At 37.8% G+C, this 22704-nt stretch overlaps 1 protein-coding gene across 2 annotated transcripts in view; it reads left to right on the top strand.

Annotated features, from left to right (window-relative positions):
- Rab5a (RAB5A, member RAS oncogene family) overlaps positions 1 to 22704 on the top strand; it is a 40869-nt gene that overhangs the window by 13217 nt on the left and 4948 nt on the right. For both annotated transcript variants that reach the window (XM_021243948.2, XM_004864291.3), the window contains exons 3-5: positions 19290 to 19441; positions 19708 to 19830; positions 22416 to 22509. In XM_021243948.2, coding sequence (XP_021099607.1) covers positions 19290 to 19441; positions 19708 to 19830; positions 22416 to 22509 — 369 coding nt within the window. The remainder of the gene's footprint in view (positions 1 to 19289; positions 19442 to 19707; positions 19831 to 22415; positions 22510 to 22704) is intronic.

Raw genomic sequence — 22704 nt, 5'->3', positions numbered from 1 at the left:
TCGAGGCTTGCTGGCTGGCTTCCTGGCTGGCTGGCTGGCTGGCTGGCTTGCTTGCTTATTTATTCATTCATTTATTTATTTATTTATTTACTTATTTATTTATTTTTGTGGTACCAGGGATCAAACTCAAGACATTGCACTTGCCAGGCAGATGCAGCGCCACTGGGCTACATACCCGGCCCTAAATTTTAAAGAATATTAGGCCAAGAATTTATTTTTCTAATCTAGACAAACTTTATAATGCTTCCTAATTCTCATCTTTCCTAAAAATGAAGTTTTGCAAATTCGTTCAAGTAGATAGTATGATCATGTACAACCAAGTTTCTTAAAATGTTGTCTGGTAAATTCGTACTAATTTCTCTGATCTCTTGGTTTTCACAGGTGTGAATAGTCATGTATATTACCTTTTATGTATGTTACTCACATCAGTTGAGTTGTTGGAAGTTTTCTCAGAGGAAGAAATTACACACCTGGGTGGGGGGAGCATGCTTGTAATCCCATCACTTGGGAGGCTAGCACAGAAGGATCTCTGAGTTCAAGGCCAGCCTGGGCTACATAGGCTACATAATAAGTTCAAGGACAGCCTGAACTGCATAGTGAGACCCGGTCTCAAAAAGCCAAAAAATAAAAAAGCCAAGGAATTACACAGTTAAATGGAATATTACATGTATGCAGATGTTAAAGTTCTGATAATTAAAAATAATAATGTATAGTTGAATATTACTAAGAGTATAAATGTTCTCATAATTAAAGAATGATAAGCCAGGTATGATTGTGCATGCCTGCAATCCTAGCTTTTTTTTTTTTTTTTTTAATTTTATATATTTATTTTTTTGGTACCAGGGATTGAACTCAGGTCCCTGCGCTTGTGAGGCAGGCAGCAGAACCACTGAGCTAAATCCCCAGCCCCATTGGTTTTTTGGGGGGTTTTTTTTGAGACCAAGTCTCACTATGTAGTCCAGGCTGACTTTGAATTCACTATGTAGCCCAGGGTGGCCTCCACCTCCAGCCTCAGCCTCCATACCTGGCCTAGTCCCAGCACTCTTGAAGCTGAGACAGGATGATTTCGAGTTCAAGCCCAGCCTGCACAATTTAATGACATAGGGAGACCCTATCTAAAAATAAAAAATAAGCCGGGTGCGGTAGTACATGCCTGTAATCCCAACACTTAGGAGGCTGTGGCAAAAAGAGTGCCACAAATTCGAGGCCAGCCTAAACTACATAGCAAGACCTTGTCTCAAAAAACAAACAAAAAATCAAAATAAAAAGTAAAAAGGGCTGCTGTGGCTTTCTTCACGGTAATCTATGATAAGTCTCCTACTACCACAGCAGCTATTGCGTATAGTAGCTGCTCTTTTCCTATTGTGCCTTGCCCCCGCCCCTGTGTGACATCATGCCAAGATGCTTGCTCCCACCAAAGAACAAATCTTTCTTCCCAGCATCCCCCTGTTCCCTCCTAGAGAGTAACCTAATACTTGCTCACCTCCTACCCCCCCTAGTGACGTCACCACCTCCTCCATTCCCTAGTTACTACCTCACTCCTCACTCATCCCCACCTCAGCCCCTACAAACCCCACCCCAGTGTCTATAAAAGACTCTCCCTGCCCCGGCCATATTGCTTTTGCCTCTCCTTTGTTCACAGACAGCCAGGCAGATCTGTTCCCTCTAATAAAGGCTTGTTGTGGCCTGGTCTGGTCTTGGTTTTCGGCTTTTTACCTGACAACCTGCCCTCTGTCTTCCAAGGTGTACTTTGATTTTTATTTTTATCCTTTCCTCCCTTTTGCTCCCAAGTTTGCTCTGCAGTGCCAGTTTCTCCCTTACCTTTCACTTTTCAAATATTGTCACTATTTAAAAAAAGTAAAAATGGCTGTGGATGTAAGCTCGACTCAGAAGACTTGGGTTCAATCAGCAGTACAGTGGGAGGGACTAAGTATTTGAAGTCGTGGACATGATAATTAGGTTAAATTTTAATCATTTACTTTAGTTGGCACCCAACACAGTGTAGTTAAGTAATGTATGCCTATATGAAAACCATCACAGTGTATGTCATATCAGTTATACCTTAATAAAGCTAGGGAGGAAAATAAAATTTTTCCTAGCAAGAAGAAAAGCCAGCCAAACATTTAAATTTGGATAATTCATGTTTTCCCAGTAGCAGAAAGTTTTCTGTTACTGTTATTAGTCTTCAGAAAGAATTAAGTGCAGTCTGTGTACTTATTTAATGTGCCTTTTATCTTTTTGGATCTGAATATTGTTAAAATACTTTTTTTTTTTTTAATTTTTTTAACAGCAGCAAAGTTTCACATTTATTAAAGGTAGAAAAAACAGGCCCTGAAGACTGAGTTTGAGCCAAGCAAAAGTAGGAGGGAAAGGGGAAAAAAATTTATAATGTACCCTACAATGCAGGATGGGCTATTTGGAAGAGACACGATAGACTGTTAGAACAGAAGACTCAGAGACCAACAACCAGCAGAAGGTTTTTGATTCATGAGGAGAATGTTTTTGAGTATTTCTCACACTTTCTTTTTTTTTTTTTTTTTTTTTAGTACCAGGTATTGAACTCAGGTCCTTGCACTTGTGAGGCAGGCGGTGGAACCACTGAGCTAAATCCCTGGCCCTTCGCACTTTCTGATAGAGTTAAATTTTGGGAAGTTAGTCATTTTATGAATAGAATATTATCTTTAGGCCAACATCATTTACTCCTAGAGAACATATATCTGGGATATAATAATACCTATCAAATTACTCAGAAGATGGGCCGGGGATTTAGCTCAGTGGTTCCACCGCCTGCCTCCCAAGCAGAAGGACCCGAGTTCGATCCCCAGTACCAAAAAAAAACTCACCCAGAAGTTGGTAGAGATTTAATATTTCATGTCAGCTTTTACCACTTAGAGCCTAAAGAGATGATCTTTCAGTATGGTCTGTCAGTTCTCTAATTTCCTAATTTAAAATGTTGTGTATGTGACTACTTAAACATTCCTGTGAGTGGAGAGTAGGCTTGGTTCTCGCCTCCATATTAAGTAATACAGTCAATACAATTTAAACTTTTTTTAATCCTCTTTATTTCAGGGAATCAATTATGAGCATCACTTTTTGCCCTGTACTGATTTAATTAATGCCCTGTGTACTGTTCAGGTATTTAAAGTTCTTTGATAGAATGATTTTGCCTCTTGTTGATTCACTAACTTGCTTCTTCTATTCTGTTGTATACTGGGAAGTAATATTACTAAGTTGTCTAGATTTCATATATTCGTCAAATTTACCAAACTCCTAACACTGTAGAACTAGGAATCAAAGATGACTGCTTGGTTTAGTGTGGAAGAGTTATTTGACTAAATATTTTAGCCTGGTAGTTGTATATATATTTACATGTCATATGACTATTTTGGTGGGTGTATGTAAGAGAAAGAGAGGATCTCACTATAGTACAGACTGGCCTTGAACTTTTAAAAGTAAGCCTAAATCTCTCAACTCCAACTGATTACTATTTATTTTATATATATAATATGTATCTCCAAAAGAGGATGTACATGAAAAGTAAGTGTGTTCTGTTACAGTGTGAAGAAATGGAAATATGCATAAGCTTTAGTGCATGGAGTTTGTGAACTCTATTGTACCTACATTTAGTCCATTTTTGCTCGCTTTCTGGTTCTGTCTGTCCTGAATACTTAAGATTTCCAAATAGTTGGTCTTGCAGATACAGTGGGAGATACATAAAAGACAGTTGGTTTTGAATAATAATAGGGGCTATAGGGTGGGAAGCTTTTTCAGGATTTGCTTTTAATGGAATAAATCTTAATTCTGAGTTGGGGATGTAGCTTAGTGGCAGAGCATTTGCCTTTAAATGTGCTAAGCCCTGGGTTCAATCACAAGCATAGACTTGATAATTTTGAAAAACTTTCCTTTTGCTCTTTAGGACCTAAATCATCATAATCTGGTGTTGCTTATATGTAATTTCACTACTGAAGTAGTTTGTGATAGGATAGGATCATGTCAACAATCCTCTTTGTGGAGCAGAATAAAGGTGTGTAAGATAAGGAAAAGCAACAGGGAATTCTAGAGATTATTGTGGTTTCTAAATCATTAATTTACATTAATGAAAACATGAACTCTACTTAATTACAAAAACCTTCACAATGAGAGTTTTATTGAAGTCACATTTTGTTCTTCAAAACCTGAGATAATTTCATTAGTTTTTTACTTTCTGAATTTGAAAATAAATTATCCTTACTGCTTTACAAATATTGCAAAATAATATTTGAAGGTAAAGTACTGGTCAACAGCATTCACCTTTTTTTTTTTTTTTTTTGAGACAGGGTCTCGCTACGTATTTCAGGCTGGCCTTGAACTCACTATGTAGCCCAGGTTGGCCTCGAACTCATGGCAGTCCTCCTGCTTCAGCCTCCCAGGTGCTGGGACTACAGGCATGCACCATTCCCCTGGCTTACATTTAAAGTAAATATAAGTGAAGAAGAATAGAAGTATGATGAGAACCAGATGTGGTGCACACCTGTAATCCCAGCCCTTTGAAAGCTGAGGCAGGAGGACTACTGTGAGTTTGAGGCCAGCCTGGACTACATAGCAAGACACTATCTCAAAACAACAACAAAAGCAGGATGAGGACCCAGTAAGTGACTTAGGCTTTTTAACCTCAGTTTGGACAGTTGAAGATACCATGTGCTTTTTAGATTCCAAAAAAAGGGATGAACTGTTATGCTATTCTAGTAACTCTGTAGTTACTAGACATCTTCATTCAACTTTTTGCCATTAAAAAATAATTATTTATCTTTGCATATAAGTAAAGCCAGATTATGTTCCACTTAATTAATGGCTAGCAATTCTTTTTTTTTTTGTTACTGGGGATTGAACTTGGGACCTTGCGCTTACGAGGCAGGCGCCGGAACCACTGAGCTACATCCCCAGCCAATGGCTAGCAATTCTATTTGAGGTGTAACATGAACAGAATCCTTGTTCTGTTTTATGCCTAATTTGTACATTTTAGAAAACTCTGACTTCAGAGATACATTGGGCCAGGGATTTAGTTCAGTGGTTCTGCCACCTGCCTTGAAAGCACAAGGTCCTGAGTTCGATCCCTGGTACCAAAAAAAAAATTCAGGTTACTATTAAAATAAGATGCTTAGGTGGTACATTTGTAGAACTTAGAACTCATACATCATTCTTAAAGTCTCATATACTGTACCATGGGTATATTTAAATATAGATGAGGAAACTGAGGCACTAGCATAGGTTTACCTGAGATTTTGCAACTAAGTGACAGCTGCAATTCAAAACAAATACTATAATTTTTCAACTCAGCTCTTGTTCTTGAATTTTGTATGTGTTGTTCCTTGCAAGAAATTATCAGAATAGAAAATCTCATTTAAACCTAGACTTCCATGACATGACAAGCATTCTGTTACGGAATGTGTAATCCTTCACAGACATGGGTCCTATCATTTTATGTCTCACTTTTAGGGAAAACATGAAAGTATTTTCAGAAAATAATGCTGGGTATGGTGGCTACATGCCTGTTGTCCCAGCACTTAGAAGGCTGAACCAGGGCGTTACTTCGAGTTCAGGGGCAGCTTGGGATAGATGGTGAGACCCTGCCTTGAAAGAAAGAAATAAATATCAGTAAAGTTTTAAATTGTTCATGTTCCTATAATTTTGTTCATCTTAATTGTTATTAGTGTGTTTGTGGTATGGAATAGTTACTTTGGTTATAGGAAAGTTGGTACAGGTATATAATACGTCTTTATTCTTTTTTCCTTTTTTTCGTTTTGTTTTGTTTTGTTTTTGGTACCGGGCATTGAACTCCAGTCCTTGCGCTTGCGCTTGTACAGCAGGCAGCGAAACCACTGAGCTAAATCTCCGCCCTTTTCCCTTTTTTCATCCTTCTTCCTTCCTCCCACCCTTTATCTCTTGGTCCCCTTCCCTTTTGCAAAAAATCTATCTCCCTGCTTCCTATTTATCTTTTGTTGTTGTTGTTATTTATGCTTTGGGTTTCTCTTAAAAGAAACCACTGAGCCTGGGACGTAGCTTAGTGGCGCTGCACCTGCCTTGCAAGCATGGGATCCTGAGTTTGATTACCCCATGCCAAAAAAAAAAAAAAAGAAAGAAAGAAACCATGTGATATTTAAGCTTGCATCTGATTTATTTCACTTTATGATCTCAAGCTGCATCCATTTTGCAACAGATAACTCAATTTTATCTTTATTTATGGTATAGTAGTACTCCATTGTGTATAAATACATTTTCATTTTCCATTTATCTGTTAATGTATATATGAGCTGCTTCCAAGATATTAGCTATTAATTGCGTTGTATGAGTATACATGTATCACTGTAATATGTTGTCTAACTATCTGGAAGAGGAATAGCTCAGTTGAATGGAATTTTTAGTTTTAGTTTTTTGAGGAGTCACCATAGTGATTTCCATAGTGGTTGCATAGTTTACATTATCACCAACAATGTCAGATGGAATCTCAGTGTTTTAATTTACATTTCTCAAATGCCAGAGATGTTGAACACTTTTTCATGTATTTATTGGCCATTTGTACTTCTTCGTCTGTACTCATTCAGGTAGGCCTTTTTTGATTGGGCTTTTAGATTTGGGAAGTCTAATGTTTTTTAATTTCTTATATATTCTAGATACTCGTCCTCTGTCTGAGGAGTACCTGGTAAAATTCTTCCCATTGTGTCGTTTGTCTCTTCACTCTTTGTTGTTTCCTTTGCTGTACAGAAACTTTTTAATTTGATTGATCCCATTTCTTGATTCTTGCTTAATGTTATTTCTTGTGCAGTTGGGATTTGTTGAGAAAGTCCTTGCCTGTGTCTTCAGGAGTTGTATCTATCTAGCACACCTGTAATCCCAACACTTTGCGTCCAAGACAGAAGGTTCACTGACTTCTTCGAGGCCAGCCTGAACTGCCTAGGGAGATGCTATCTCAATAAAAAAATAAAGAGTTTTATCTTTTAGCAGATTGTTTTTGTTTTTGTATTTAAATCTTTAATCCAGTTTGACTTTAGTATATGGTGGGAGATACAGTTTGAGATAGTCTTTTCTATGTGAATAGCCAGCTTTCCCAGCACCATTTGTTAAGGAGGCTGTCTTTCCTCCAGCATAATTTTTGGCCTCTGTCAAAGATCAGATGGCTGAATGTGCCTGGGCTTCTTTCTGCATTGTCTGTTCAGTTTAACTGATCCACATGGCTGTCTTTGTGCCAGTACCATGTTGTTTTTATCACTATAGCTTTGTAATGCTACTTGAAATCTGGGATTTTGATGCCTTGTGGTTTGGTCCTGTTGCTCAGAATTACTTTTGCTATTCTGGGTCTCTCTGGTTCCTTATGAATTTTAGGATTATTGTTTCTAGTTCTGTAAAGAATGCTATTGTTATTTTTATTAGGATTCCATTAAATCTATATATCACTTTTGGAAGTATGGCCATTTTGATAATACAGGTTCTGCCTACCCATGAACAGAGCAAATCTTTCCATTTCCTGATGTCTTCTTAGATCCCCTTTTTCATTTGGCACAGTAATCACGCCTTGCATAAACCTCATTGGCTATGATACTGTCACTGCGCAAACTGATCTCCTTTTTCAGATTACTGTAGATTTGTAGAGGTCTTTCACTTCCATGGTAAGGTTAATTACCAACTATAATATTTAATTTTTCTTGATGATGCTGTTGTGAACAGTATTGTTTTCCTAATTTCTTTAATCAGATTTTGTCTTTTTTTTTTTTTTGGAGACAGGATCTTACTATGTAATTCAGGCTGGCCTTGAACTCACTGTGTAGCCCAACTCACAGTGATCCAGCTGTCTCAGCCTCCCAAGTGCTGGGATTACAGGCATGTGCCAACATGCTGGGCCTAATTTCTTTTTTGGTGAGTTCATTTTTAGTGTATAGGAACAGTGTTGATATTGTATCTTGCTACATTACTGAATTTGGTTATTTTAGGTGTCTTTTGGTGTTTTTGGGTCTTCTGTGTAGCGGATCATGTCATCTGCAAATAATTTTACTTCTTTTACCAAACATACATACTTCTTTTGTTTGTCTTGCCTGGTTGCTCTGGCTAATGTTTTGAGAACTATTTTGAGTAGGAATGGTGATAGTGGACGTCCTTCCTGATTTCCCCAATTAATATGTTGGCAGTGGATTTATCAAAATGATTTTTATCAGATTGAGATAAGATCATACCTTTCCTTGGTTAGAAAGGCTAAGGGTTAGTCTATTTTGTTTATTCTTTTGAAGAACCAGCTCTTTAAATCATTCTTTGTATTGTTTGTTACTCTCAATTTCGTTAAATTTCCTTCCTTGTACTGGCTTTGAATATGGATGGGTTTTTTTTCTAGGACCTTGAGGTGTATCTTTAGGTCATTTATTTGAGCTTGCTCTGTTATTCTGATATGGGCATACACAGCTGAGAGGTTCCCTCTTAAGACTGCTTTCATTGTGTCCCATAGGTTCTGGTACGTTGATTCTGGGAACAGATTTCTTGATTTCTTCTATAACCCATTGATTTTTCAAGAGTGATTTATAGGGCCGGGGATTTAGCTCAGTGGTTTTGCCGCCTGCTGCACAAGCGCAAGGACCCGAGTTCGATCCCCGGTACCAAAAAAAAAAAAAAAAAAAAAACGAATGATTTATAAATTTCCATCTCTGCATAATTTCTGTGGTTTCTTTTGCCATTCATCTCTTATTTCATTGCTCTGTGATCTGACAGTATGTGTATGGGATAATTTTGATTCTTTGATATTTATGTAAGCATGCTTTATGGGGTGTAGGGGGTAGTATGTTGTCTGTTTTGGACAAAGTTCCAAAAAGAGAATGTATATTCTGTTGTTGGGTTCAGCATTCTGTAAATATCTGTTAAGTTTATTCAGAAGTGTGGTTCAACTTGATATTTGTTGGTTTTTATCTAGGTGATCTGTTTATCACAGTGAAGCGTTGAGATCCATCTCTTGCTGGAATTGTGTTGACGTTTCTGATGTTTTATGTCCAGTAGTGTTTTTTAAGAAGTTGGGTGCACCTGTGTTTGGTGTATGTATGTCTATAATTGTTAACACTTTCTATTGAATTGTTCCTTTGACAAATATATATTGACCTTCTTTGACTCTTCTGATCAGTTTTAGCTTGAAATCCACTTTGTTTAAAAATAGCATAGCTACTCCTGCATGTTTTTAGGCTCCTGTTGCATGGAATATTATTTTCCATCTTTTGATTTTTAGTTTTTCTTAAGGTGCTGGGGAAAGACCTTAATTATAGATTTTGAAAGATGGTTTTGCAGAATAAATCAGTGTGGTTTGGAAGTTGGGTTTTTTTTGTTTGTTTGGTTGTTTTTGTTTTGGTACTGAGAATCAAACTCAGAACCTTAAATCTGCCAGATAGGCATGGCACCACAAGCTGCATCCCCCAGCCCCAGAAGTTGTTGTTTTCTTTTGGGCTTGAAATACTGGCCTTTAAGGTTTTTGTTGTAGTCTGCTATAATTCAGATGGGCATACCTTAATAATCTGTTGTTTTCTGTAATAGTTTTTAAGATTCTGCTCTTGTGTTGGACGTCTGGGATTTTATCTATGGTGAGGCGTCAGGACCTTGCACTTGCGAGGCAACCTCGGTGCCACTGAGCTAAATACCTGGCCTGAGAAGTTTTTTTCTGATAGTGGCAATTTAGGGTTTTGTGTTCCTCACTTGTTATTTTTTCATATTTAGAAATTTTTCTGCTATTTGTATAAATAATTTTTTATGCTATTTGTGCAGTCTTCTGATTTTTCAAAATTCCAGTTAATATGGATGAGTCTGTGTCATCTAGCAGTGTTTGGATCCATTTTTCATGTTCTTGTTATTAAGCTATTTCTGAGTGTATGATCACCTGCATTAATGCTATCTTTCTACTTCTGATTCTCTGTCTCACATTGATTGCTTCTGTTGCCCTTACTTTAAACAGATAATCTCCTGGGTTTGTTTTTGGACCTTTTCCAGGACTCTAATTCTTTGCTAAAGTGACCATTCATGTTTTGTATCATTTTGCTTAGATTAGCTAGCTTTTTATTAATGTCCTCTGTAAGCTCACTGTTGTTTAATATATCTTCTTGGAGCTCACCAAGCACCTTATTGATCTTTTTTTCTCTTCTTTTATCATTTTGTATAATTCATCCATTTGGCTTTTGATTTCTTCCCCATTGATACCCCATGGATGAGCTTTGGGTGAGTTGGGAGTTTTTAGAGGCATTTTGCTGTTTTTGTTGCCTTGTCTTCTCATCCATCTGTCTATCCTTCCTTCCTTCCTTCCTTCTTTCTGCTGATGTTTGCTGGTAAATTACTAGTAAAGGAGGTTGGTAGTATGGAGATCTCTTAAGGTTAATGTCTGCTGTTTAGTGATGCACTCTGAGCGTGGCCATGAGCCTCTCCCTCTGTCCTAAGATCCGGCCACCTGTTAATATGGGAAGGGAAGGTGCACTGAAATTGGCCCAAATTTCACCAGAACCATAATATTGTTGACACAGACAAACCAGATACTGGTGTACAGTATAAACAAAGTAATAATGACAACCGTGTCACCCTGGCAATAGCAAAATCAACAATAATGGAGTTGAGTCAGATAATCTGGATATTAAAAGACCGTGAGAACCAATAAAAGCTGCCACAGTACCACCTTAACTATAGAAAGAGATCTACAAGAATAGTATGGTGGGGCCAGGGATTTAGCTCAGTGGTTCCGGTGCCTGCCTTGCAAGCGCAAGGTCCCGAGTTCGATCCCCAGTACCAAAAAAGAACATTTAGATCCTAATTGTTGTAGGGGGCCGGGGATTTAGCTCAGTGGTTTTGCCGCCTGCTGCGCAAGGCAAGGACCCGAGTTTGATCCCCAGTACCAAAAAAAAAAAAAAAAGAATAGTATGGGGGCTGGGTGTGGTGGCGCACATCCCAGCACTCAGGAGGCAGAGGCAGGAGGATAGCTGTGAGTTTGAGGCTATCCTGGGCCATATAGTGAATTCAGGGCCAGCCTGAACTACAAAAGCGAGACCCTGTCTCAAAAAACCAAATGCAACAACAACAAAATAGTATGGACACAAAGACAAACCTAATACTGACATACGGTAAATATCTACTAAATCCAACAGCTGTATGTCTGTTAACAATAATAAGGCCGGGGATTTAGCTCAGTGGTTCTGCTGCCTGCCTCGCAAGTGCAAGGTCCCGAGTTCGATCTCTGGTACCAAAAAAAAAAAAAACAAAAACCAATAATAGCATGGAGTTAACTAAATATCTAAGGATTAATAAAGCTTAGTGGTTATAGTAGTAAAGATGCAGGTGGTGGGGAATGGAAGAATGAAGTTAAACTTAATCAGGAAGAAGGTCCGGGGATTTAGCTCAGTGTCACCATGCTTGCCTCATAAACACAAGGTCCTGAGTTCAATCCCCCAAACCAAATAACTAAATAGGGAAGATAGCTGGGCATGGTGACGCACGCTTGTAACCCCAGCACTTGGGAGGCTGAGGCAGGAGCATCACTGAAAGTTCGAGGCCAGCCTGGGCTACATAGTGAGTTCAAGGACAGCCTGAACTACATAGTAAGACCCTGTCTCAAAAGAAAAAGAAGGAAAAAGAGCAAAATGAGATACCAGATCCTATTAAGAAGTAAAAGAAAATTAAAGTATCAAAAAAGAAAAAAAATGCAAATAATAACAGGGAGTGGGAGAAATAATAACCAGTGAGGGAGAAAAAGAAATGAGTCCAAAAACTTTGTGTGTTTTTCAGTGAAGTGGTTTCTTTCCAGGGTCTGCTGTATTGGAATCAACCAGATACGGGGTAGCAATAGAGTCACTGCTGAGACCCATTTTGTTTCCATGCTCATGTTCTTCGTGTGTGAATCCCCAGTCCTACCCAGCCTTTCCCATTGGGTGTGATTGGTCAGTGATGTCTGCCCTGAGGCTGCAGTCATCCATAGTTCCCGGTTTGTGCGCCTCTGTGTACTCCTCGTCTGAGCATTTCCACCTAGTCTTTGCGTTTGTGAGGTGCCCTCCCTGCACAAGAGGCCTCTGTCTGTATACACCCCAGGCTGGGGCAGCCATCGAAGCCCAGGCATATCCTTGTCGTGAATTTGCGCTTGATGTAGGCTGCAGGGTGGGGATTCAAACTGACTGCTGGACTTAATGCCATTTCTTTCAGACCCAGCCTCCTCTGAAAGCCATGTGTGACCCTCCTGGTTTCTCACCATGGTGGGTGGGGCCCTGTGTCCTTCCCGTCTATTGTCTAGATTGCTCCCTCTCTGCTGTTTATTGTGGCCATCTCCCACCCAGTTACTGTGGGTGCCGCCGGAAACCCTAAAGTATAGTTGTTCTGTGGTTCAGTCTTAAACATTAACCTCTTTGCAAAATGGCTCCTAACCTCTCAAATATGGCTGGCACTGCAGTGGATTTCTTTTCCAGCTCTAACCTGCTATGGGTAAAGTCATTTTCAGAGTAGAACTCCATCCTGTTTTTGCAGTTTACAACAGCCGTGGGTTTTCCTTGGCTAGTGCTGCTGGCCCAGTCTGCTTTTGTCCCTGGAGCTGCTTCCCGTCACATGACAGGTCCCCCTCCCCAGGAATAGTGATGAGCTTTCCAGAATGCTTCGTTCTTTTCTCTGCATTGTCTGTTTCTCTACGTTCTCTGTAATTTCTAGTTTTCCTCTCAGCTCCCTCTTGATTTCCTAGAGTTCTACCGAGTTGTTTTCTAGGTCTCTTGATTCCAGGTCCTGGAAAAGCTGTACAGTATTTTGCTGCCAGTCTCTGCTCTGGCATTTTTAATCCAAATTGTCCTAAATTCCATATTTCTAAATTAATGTCAGTTATATGCCATTTACATGCATCACATTTAGTATTTTAATTATTTCATCACTTTGTTCGTGTCAAAATTTAAACGGTTAAATATATATGCTGCCAAATAAGCAAAAAACTTAAAAGATTTTAAAAGATTTATAGTGAAGTCCCCCATTTGCTAGCTCACTTAGTTCTTTTCCCCTTAGACAATGCTATTTTTTGTATATTCTTCAAAATTACTGACCTTTTAGATTGTTCTGTCCCCCTTTTTACAAATTTGAAGTATATCAAGGGCCAGGGATGTAGCTCAGGGGTGCCACACCTGCCTGGCAAGCACAAGGTCCTGAGTTCAATCCCCGGAAAGAGAAAAAACAAAAATTGATGTTTATCAGATCTGCTATAATATTTTTTGTTTTTATTTTTTAAGCAAAACATTAGTACATTTTAGATATACATAATGATAACATTCATCAAAGAGAATTTGTACCTGTACATGATATATTTTGCTTCTTGTTTTTACTTTTTTTTTTTTAAAGATAGTTGTAGTTATCTACTCCTGAGAAACAAATGACCACAGAGCTTAGAGACTTAAAATTATTTTATCATCTCTCATGGTTCTGGGTGGGTTTAGTAGGTGGTTCTTGTACAGTCAGTACTGGGGCTGGACCCGGCTTTCCTTTCAGTTTTTTAAGAGTTCCAAATCTTCAACTTCTTAAAGTTCTACAGAAGAACAGTTGGTCATCTACTTTGGGGGACACTGTTACTATTTTTATTTCTCCTGTGTTTTTCTGTTCGTGTTTTTTCACATACATACACTATCCCAACAAGTGTGTGTGTGTTATATGATGTATATCATGTTTTTTCACATACATACACTCTATCCCAACCAGTGTGTGTGTGTTATATGATGTATATATGTTTGCATTATCTTTCTCAATTTATTTTGTTTGGTTTTTTTTTTTTTGGTACCGGAGATTGAACTCGGGACCTTATGCTTGCGAAGCAGGTGGTGGAACCACTGAGCTAAATCCCCGGCCCTATCTTTCTCAATTTAAAAGGTTATAACTAGTTGTTGTTTTTTTGGTTTGTTTGTTTATTTTGGTACTGGGGATCGAATTCAGGACCTTGCACTTGCCAGGCAGACGGTAGCACCACTGAGCTACATCCCTGGCCCTATAACTAGTTTTAATTGTTACTTAATATTTACCAAGTCACTAGTGTTTTTCATATAACAGTTAGATTAAGTATTTTTACATTCTTTGAGAATAAAATTTTGTTCTTGCTACTTTCCTACCCCTATACCATCTTTTAGAGATTTAATGAAATTATTAGACTAACAAATATCAGTATTTTATGTTTTGCTACATGTTGTCAATATTCTTTCCAAGAGTTATATATCAACAGCAAACCCTTAATCTTGGCCACATCCTTTTTTTATATTTGTTTCATTTTGCTAATTCAGGAGATAACTGCCTTTGCTGTATGGGTGATTGTATTCATTATTAGTAACTTTTGACTGCTTTTCTGTTCCTTTTGCCAATTGTCTTTACGTATTTATCTTTAAATCATTACAGTTTTTTCTTAAGATTTATATCAACATGCTGAAAATAATCCTGAAGTGGGGTATGATGACATATGCCTATAATTGCAGGCTGAATCAGGAGGATCATCACAGGTTTGAGGGCAGCCTGGGCTACATATTGAGTTCAAGATCAGCATGAATTAGGCCCAGGGATTTAGCTCAGTGGTGCTGCGACCTGCCCTGCAAGCACAAGGACCTGAGCTCAATCCCTGGTACAAAAAAAAAAAAAGATCAGGATGAATTACATACAAGACCCTGTCTCAAAAAATCAAAATATAAAAATAAATCAACCATTTAGCAACCACTGTAGAAATTTTTCTCCCTTCTGTAGGGATATATGACATGTTTTGGAATCTCATATCTTTGTGTTATCAAATTCAGTGGTATTATGTAGGATTTTTGGTTAATTGTAATAAAACAATATATGTCCAATTTAATACATAATAACTTAAAGGGCTAGGGATTGGATCAGTGATAGAGTGTTTTTGCCTAGGATGAGTGAAGCCCTAGGTCAATCAGTAAGTAGCATTGGAAAAAATAGTAATCTGAGGTTGAGGGATAGTGTTAAGGTGCCTTGTTTGTTTGGTTGGTTTCAGGAGCGGAACTCACCTCGCACTTGCCAGGCAGGTGCTGTGCTGCTGAGCTACAGCCCCAGCCCAGTGAGGGATGTTATTAGCTCCTCGGATTTTTAGTTTTTTTCTCTCCTTCTGTTTGGTTCTTGTAGGATCATTTTATTTGTTGGGGAGAGAGGTTAACTTTATTTTTTTTAATCTTTGATTTAATGCTATCAGGATATTTTTCCCTTGTCCAGTGTATCATTCTTGCATATTATTTTTTTAAGACCTTTGGTATTTACAGATTTAACATTTATAGTTTCACCTGTTTCAACTGACCCCCATGGTGGGTCTCTGGTACAGAAATGTGGACTTTTGTTTAGAATGAAATGTTTCATGATTGCCGCCATGCTTACTAATAAGAGCTCATCATGTAGTTCAAAGAGGGAGTGTGTTAGACAGGCCAGCCAGCACCTGCGTCTCAACACAGCTTTTTCTCTGCTTGTCGTCGCATACACAGTAACTCTCGAAGTGATAAAAGCTGTTTGTTTATGAAATATGGGCCTGAAAAGAAAACCAACTGCTAGTTCTGATGATGAAAGTGAAGAGAAAATGAAGAGGTCTAAGAAAGTGATGGTTCTTAGCCAGAAAATAGACATTTTGGATAAATTAAAGTGGTTTTGCAGATTCAGGTAAGTTTGTGGTTAATGTTGCTACAGTATTGATGTGCTAGTTTAAATTTAGAGAGGCAGACTTTATAACTTTATAAATGATTAGTAATGTGCATTTAGAAGCACATTAGAAATTTAAACATTTCACCTAAAAGTTATACTGCACTGAATTTTAGAGACGTTAGACCCTTAGTAGTTGACAGCTTGAGCTCTGGAGTCCCTGAAGTCTTGGGATATATTGTGCCTATTGTTTATTTTGGGCTGTTCTAGTCCAGTAATATTTCTGTCCTTTTGGCACTGTAGCACTTTCATAAATTTTGACATATTGTGGTACTTACTCTTGGACCTCTGCTGATGGTCTTTTTCTCTTTCTCAGAGTTAAACTTTTTAAATCATGCATGAACAATGTTTTCAAATCAGAAATGCTAAAATGGTGTTTCTGGCTGGGATTACATTAGTAGTATAAGGTTGTTATCCAAAAGTAGTTGGGATTTACAGAATATTTTTAATAATTGTGTGGATATCTTTGTGTGTGTGAATATTTTTAATAATTGTGTATATCAAACAGTTTTATGGTACAGAATTTTTCTACTGTAGTATTATGTTGGTGCTCCTAAATTCTTGAATTTTAGAAGGCATCTTTCCGCTTTTTAGAGATAAGGTCTCATTGTGTTACCCAGGCTGACCTTGTATTTGTGATCCTCCTTAGCTGGGATTATAGGTATGTGCTATAATGCCTAACCAGGTTTTCACATTAGAGATGCTCAATCTGTAAATAATTTAGAGTTCCTGGGAACTCTATTCAGATGTTACTTAAGTAGCCCTTAAATGATGCCACACTTTGGCAGAGTCTCACTGTGTAGATCTGGCAGGCTTTGAACTCACAGCAGTCCTGCAGCCTCAGCTTCCCAAATACTGGGATTACAGGCATGCTTCAACACACCCAACCCCATACATCTTTTTAAACTATTGTTTTGGTTTTTTTGTACAGGGGATTGAACTCTGGTCCTTACGCAGGGGGTTGCGGGGGCAGGCGGCGGAACCACTGAGCTAAATCCCCGGCCCCTTTAAACTATTCTTTTAGCAGACATTTCTTGTATCTCTGTGAACTAGGTAGGATTTATGTTAGATACTGAAGATAGAGATGAGCTAATAGTCATTCCTCAAGGAGCTCCCCAGTTGCAAAGAAAAGTATAAAACAGTTTATAAAAAGTGTGAAGTGTGTTATTGTGCAAGGAATGCTGGGAGCATTTTGTATTAGATACAAACTAGGGTGCGATGAAGGAGAGTTTGAGTGGAATTGAGGAACAGTCGTATATCCTCTAATTGGGATCCTTTTCCCTTTCAACATGTTTCACCTGGTTATTGCCTGTGTATTACAAAGATGTTGACTTTTTAGTCTCTTTTACCCAAATTAAAGAATTTGTCTGTTTTAGCTGATACCTTTGAATTTTCATGGGAGTCTTGCTTCTTTGAACTGTCTCTTCCCAATATATTACTTTTATTACTATAAGAATATGTGAAAAAATATTAAATTACAGTAATAGTACACTTTCTTGTTCCAAAATTGAGAGAGAATTAGCACTGGATGTTGACTCTTGCTTTTGTAATTTATTCCAGTAAAAACAACTTTTAGTTTATTTGTGTAATAGCTTTACATTTCTGAGTCTGCTTGCTTAGAGGCTAGTGTTCTTTTAATGTATTTGTTGATATTTCCTTGCCTGTATTTTATTTGGCATTCCATTCATACACTTATAAAAAAGATTACTAGTCTTTTGTGATGGCTTTAACTTGTTTGAAAATTGGACCATATTTTCCAAAGGTGGCATAACAGTTATTTCTCTGAGCCTAGAATTGATTTATAGACATATAAATGAATATTTTTACTACTAGTGTACTTTGAGATTGTACTATATCTAAAGAAAAAACAATATAAATACAACTTCTAAATCTTTTGCAAGTTTACATCAAATTACATTTGAAAAGTTGATACTTTATGATGGATTCCTTTTCTTTTCTTTCTTTTTTTTTGGTACTGTAGATCGAACTCAGGACCTTGCGCTTGCAAGGCAGGCAGCAGAACCATTGAGCTAAATCCCCAACCCTCCTTTTCATTTTTATTAAATAAGGAACAGCTGTCTCAAGGCCTTAATTGTAGTTATTTAAAAATACTTTTGCTTCTACAAGAGAATTTTTCATAACACTTTTGTCTTTTTAACAAATACAAGATTTGAAAAGACATACTTCTGCTGGTTTGATTTGGTAAAAGAAGCTTTTGTTTAATTTTGCTTTTTGTTATTGTTTATTTGTGGTACTAGAGATTGCATCCAGAGTCTCAAAGCATGCTTAAAAAGTGCTCTACTACTCAGCTGCATCCCCATCCCAGGTTGGCCTTGAACTCGCTGTGTAGCCCAGGCTGGCCAAAATTCTTGGCAATCCTCCTGCCTCAGCCTCCCAAGTAGCTGGGATTACAGATGTTTACCACTACACTCAGAAATTTGAAGTGAAGTAGGATATATTTAAAATATGACTGTACTTGTGTAAATTCACAGAACTGTTAATTTAAGTCTAGCTAAAGATATGTCCAGATTATGTTTGCAAATATATTTGCTAATACTGTAAAAAACAACCAGTTGAAATAGCATGAAAAATAAATGTTACATCTAATATTAGACATCATTTAAGTAGGCTTATCACATTTGCTATTACGAGAGTTCATGAAAAATTCAAATAACTAGCTACAATGATACAATGTAGACAATTGTATCATAATTCCTTTGGAAAATATGACAGTTTTAGAAAATTTTATAATTCACATCTATACCAATTTGGGGAAATGATTTGAATGTCAAAACTTGATCTGAAATTAATAGGGAGGAGGAACATGGCAGTTTACAATTAGAGGGCAGCAGTAGTTGTCTTAAGTACCAACAGTAATGGAGGAGAGGAGTTACAAGGTGTGGTGGCTGTCAGCCAGCAAGCTGCTAAAATTGGCTGTGGTCATTGCAGGAAGGCATTGGCTGTGATTGACAGGGCTTCTTGCATGGTATTAAACTGCATCCCTAACCACTGCATGTCCCTCTGAATTTTAACAATGAAGTGTCATTTTATAAATGGTACTTTCTTAGTGTTGAAATAAGAATCAGGCAAGTACAGCTGAAAAAGTACAAATCCAAAAAAATGCTTAGGACAGATTAAGGTAGGAGTGAATATTAAATCTGTTTAACAAGTTTAACCTATGTTGTAGTAATGATTAGCAAAATTAAAGTATTATAATGCTTTAAAGATAATACGAGAAATATTAATTTGGTGGTAATGAACTAGAACTAAATCACTAGAATATAGCAGTAAAAAACAGAATGGAATGGGATAGTGTTAGCAATGTAGATGTTAGAAGTATACATTCATCCTTAGGTATCTGGGGAATTAGTTCCAGAATCCCCTACAAAAATCTACAGGTATTTAAGTTTTCTATTAAAGGGTATTAGTTATATAATCTGTGTACTTTTTCCCATATATTTTAAATGATCTAGATCTAGCTTGGAGCCCAGATTTTACAAATACCCAAAGTCCAGGTTAATTATGTGTACACAATCTATCAAATTTCCTGGGTGTTTTCTATATTATGAAAACATTTGGGAGAAAATAGTGAACTTACTGATATTTCCTTTTTACAGCTGCTTTTCTAACCCAGACTGTGTGTCTTGATGACACAACAGTAAAGTTTGAAATATGGGATACAGCTGGTCAAGAACGATACCATAGCCTAGCACCAATGTACTACAGAGGAGCACAAGCAGCCATAGTTGTATATGATATCACAAATGAGGTAAGTATAAATGCCTCTTACATTGAAACTAATTTGACGTAACATTTTTGTTATTCACAATTTTTGCTAGAAAAGTTTTTATAGCCAATCATAACCTTTCTGCCAAAGCTTTTGTAAGTAAAAGTATTGGGTGAAAATGCTTCAAGTAATACAAATACTATTTCCTTCCTGCAGTCACCTTAGAAGTCTTTTAAAGCCTCATCTCATAAAGATGCTTCCTGACCATTTGTGAGCTTATGCCAGATATCTGTTCCTTTGTTTAACAGGAATCTTTTGCAAGAGCAAAAAACTGGGTTAAAGAACTTCAGAGGCAAGCAAGTCCTAACATTGTAATAGCTTTATCGGGAAACAAGGCTGATCTAGCAAATAAAAGAGCTGTAGATTTCCAGGTATGTTGAATTTTTTACTTGAAGCCATTATTTTTGTAAATAAAAGCCATACAAATAATTTTAAAATACAGATTTTAATACAAATATGCACAAAACAAACAAATAAATGTAGAGTGCCATGTGCAATAAAATATTTCTCCTGAAGGTCAGGAGGTCTAGCTCAGTGGTAAAGCATTTGCCTAGCATATTACATAACACCCCAGGTTTGATCTCTGATACCTCAGAAGAAAAAAGATACTTCTAGTAAACCTTTAAACAGTACCTTTTTTTTTTGGTACTGGGGATCGAACTTGGGACCTTGCGCTTGCGAGGCAGGCAGCAGAACCACTGAAAACAATATTCTTATGTTATTGTAAATTATTCAGTAATTTGCTTGACCTGAACAACTACAAAAGAATTATTTGCAAACAGTGCAGAAACACATAAGGGAGAAAGTGCCTCCAGCTTCATCCCTATAGCCACTTGTGTCTTCCTGTCTCATTTCTGCTCATCTCCCAATATACTATATATCAGCACACATATACATGCCCATGTTTACACAAACATGCATACTCATCCCTATCCTTAAAAGGCTGTTCAGCAGGTGTGGTGGTACTGACTTGTAATCCCAGCACTCACAAGGCTGAGGCAGGAGGATTGCTGGGATTTCAAGGCCAGGCTGAACTACAAGGCCCTGCCTCAAAAAGGGCGGGGGGGGGGGGGCCTGTTCAAAAATAAAGGTTTAAAAAATCTACTTTTTTTTGACGGGGCCTTGTAGTTCAGGCTGGCCTTGAACTCACTATGTATCCCTGGAACTTGGGCAGCCCTGCCTCAGAGCCTCCTGAGTGCTGAGATTACAGGCATGCACCACCATGCCTGTCTTAGAAATTCCACCTTTTATCTGCTATCTCAATATCTAATTGAGAATATTCTCTGCTGCAAAATACAACAAGCACTAATCAGTCATTTGAAAAAATGAACCATGTTGGGGATTTAGCTCAATGGTTCCGCCCCCTGCCTCGAAAGCGCAAGGTCCCAAGTTTGATCCCCCAAATTTGATCCCCCAGTACCAAAAAACCAAAAAAATGAACCAGGAGCCAGGTATGGTGGTGCATGCCTTCAAGGCCAGCCTTAGCTATTAGTGAGTTCAAAGTCAATCTGAACTACATATCAAGACCCTGCCTCAAAAAACCAATAATAATAATATAAAGCAAAAATGAGCCAGGAATTATGGCACACACTTATAATCTGGCACTGGAGGGGCTGAGGCAGGAGGATCATGAGTTTGAGGTCAGTCTGGGCTTCATAGTGAGACCCTGTCTCTTAGGAAAAAAAATACAGGGCTGGGGATTTAGCTCAATGTCACAGTGCCTACCTGGCAAGCTTAAGGTCCTGAGTTCAATCCCCAGTATCAAAAAAAAAGTTTAAAAAAAATGTAGGGAAAAAAGGGCTGTAGGTGTAGCTCAGTGGTAGAGCTCTTGGCTAGCATGAGTTCCTGGGTTCAGTTCCCAGTAAACACATTCACAAGCACACAGAGAGGGAGGGACAATGAATGAATGTTCTCTAATTATTTAAAGCTGCCTCTGTCTCCTGTTCTTTAGCTCTTTTCCTGAAAGAGTCTGGTTGCGGTCATTATGTATATAATATTGGTGATGGAATAATTTTCTTCTTTTTTTTTTTTGGTACTGGGGATCAAACTCGGGTCCTTCCACTTGGCAAGGCAGGCAGCGGAACCACTGAGCTAATCCCTGGTCAAATTTTCTTCTTGTAGTGATCATAGATGGGACACAGGCTCGGAGAGAAAGACAGCTATTTCGTGAATCATTAGGTATTAAACTAGCACATTACAGAGGTAGTTTAATTTAATTTGTGACAACCATAGGAGTTTTAGTAACATGTACTATTCTTTCCTAGTTACCTTCCCATTATTATAAAGTGGTAGAACATTTATAGTCAAAAGTGCCCCTGTCATGTAACAGTTCAAAGCAACCTAAGTTCAAAGTTATTTCTTTGTCAAATTGGACAGACAATTGGTTGCTTCTCAGAACAGCTGTGAGGATCAAAGGGAGTGATATATGTAAACTAGAAAGTGTGACAGAAAGGTAGGGTAGTAATGTCATTTTTAAAGGAATGCTTCATTAGATAATTCAAAATTAAACAATGAGTGTCATTCAGTGGTTAAAGCCAGTGTTAACATAAGCGTAAATGCCATTGTGATCCAAGACCATTTTATATTTAGAATAGGATAATCCTCCCCCTTCAAACTCATTCCAAAGTATATATGTTTTTTAGGTATCAGGAATCGAACTGAGAACATTGCACTTGCTTGGCAGGCTCAGTGCCACTGAGCTAAATCCCCAGCTTCCAAAGTGTATTTAATGTTAGACCAGATGAACCAAGTCAAGGTAGGCAAAAAAGAAAATATTCCATGGTAAAATTACCAGCCTAGTGCTTTTACTTAATGTTAATAGTTTACCACACAATTGTTGGATTTAGGTAATCAAGTTAGAAGTGCAGGTGATAAGGAAGCCTCCTTTTTCTATAACAAATAAAGCAGATCTAGTATGTGTCTGAGGGATATGTCTTATTTTTTTCTCTTTGAACAGGAAGCACAGTCCTATGCAGATGACAACAGTTTATTATTCATGGAAACATCAGCTAAAACATCAATGAATGTAAATGAAATATTCATGGCAATAGGTAAGATTAATAATTTTTTAAAATGATAGCCAATACAATGATGGAACATATTTGGGTTTTACTATCTATTTTAAATTTCTTGATTTTTTTTTGTTGTTGTTGTTGTTGTTACTGGGGATCGAACTTGGGACCTTGTGCTTGCAAGGCAGGCACCAGAACTACTGAGCTAAATCCCCGGCCCCTAAAATTCTTGAT

The sequence above is a fragment of the Heterocephalus glaber genome, unplaced genomic scaffold (assembly GCF_053883595.1).
Source record: "Heterocephalus glaber isolate CG9 unplaced genomic scaffold, H.glaber_assembly_v1.0 deba00001472, whole genome shotgun sequence".
Classification (NCBI taxonomy): Eukaryota; Metazoa; Chordata; class Mammalia; order Rodentia; family Bathyergidae; genus Heterocephalus; species Heterocephalus glaber.
This window is presented reverse-complemented; position numbering and strand designations above follow the sequence as displayed.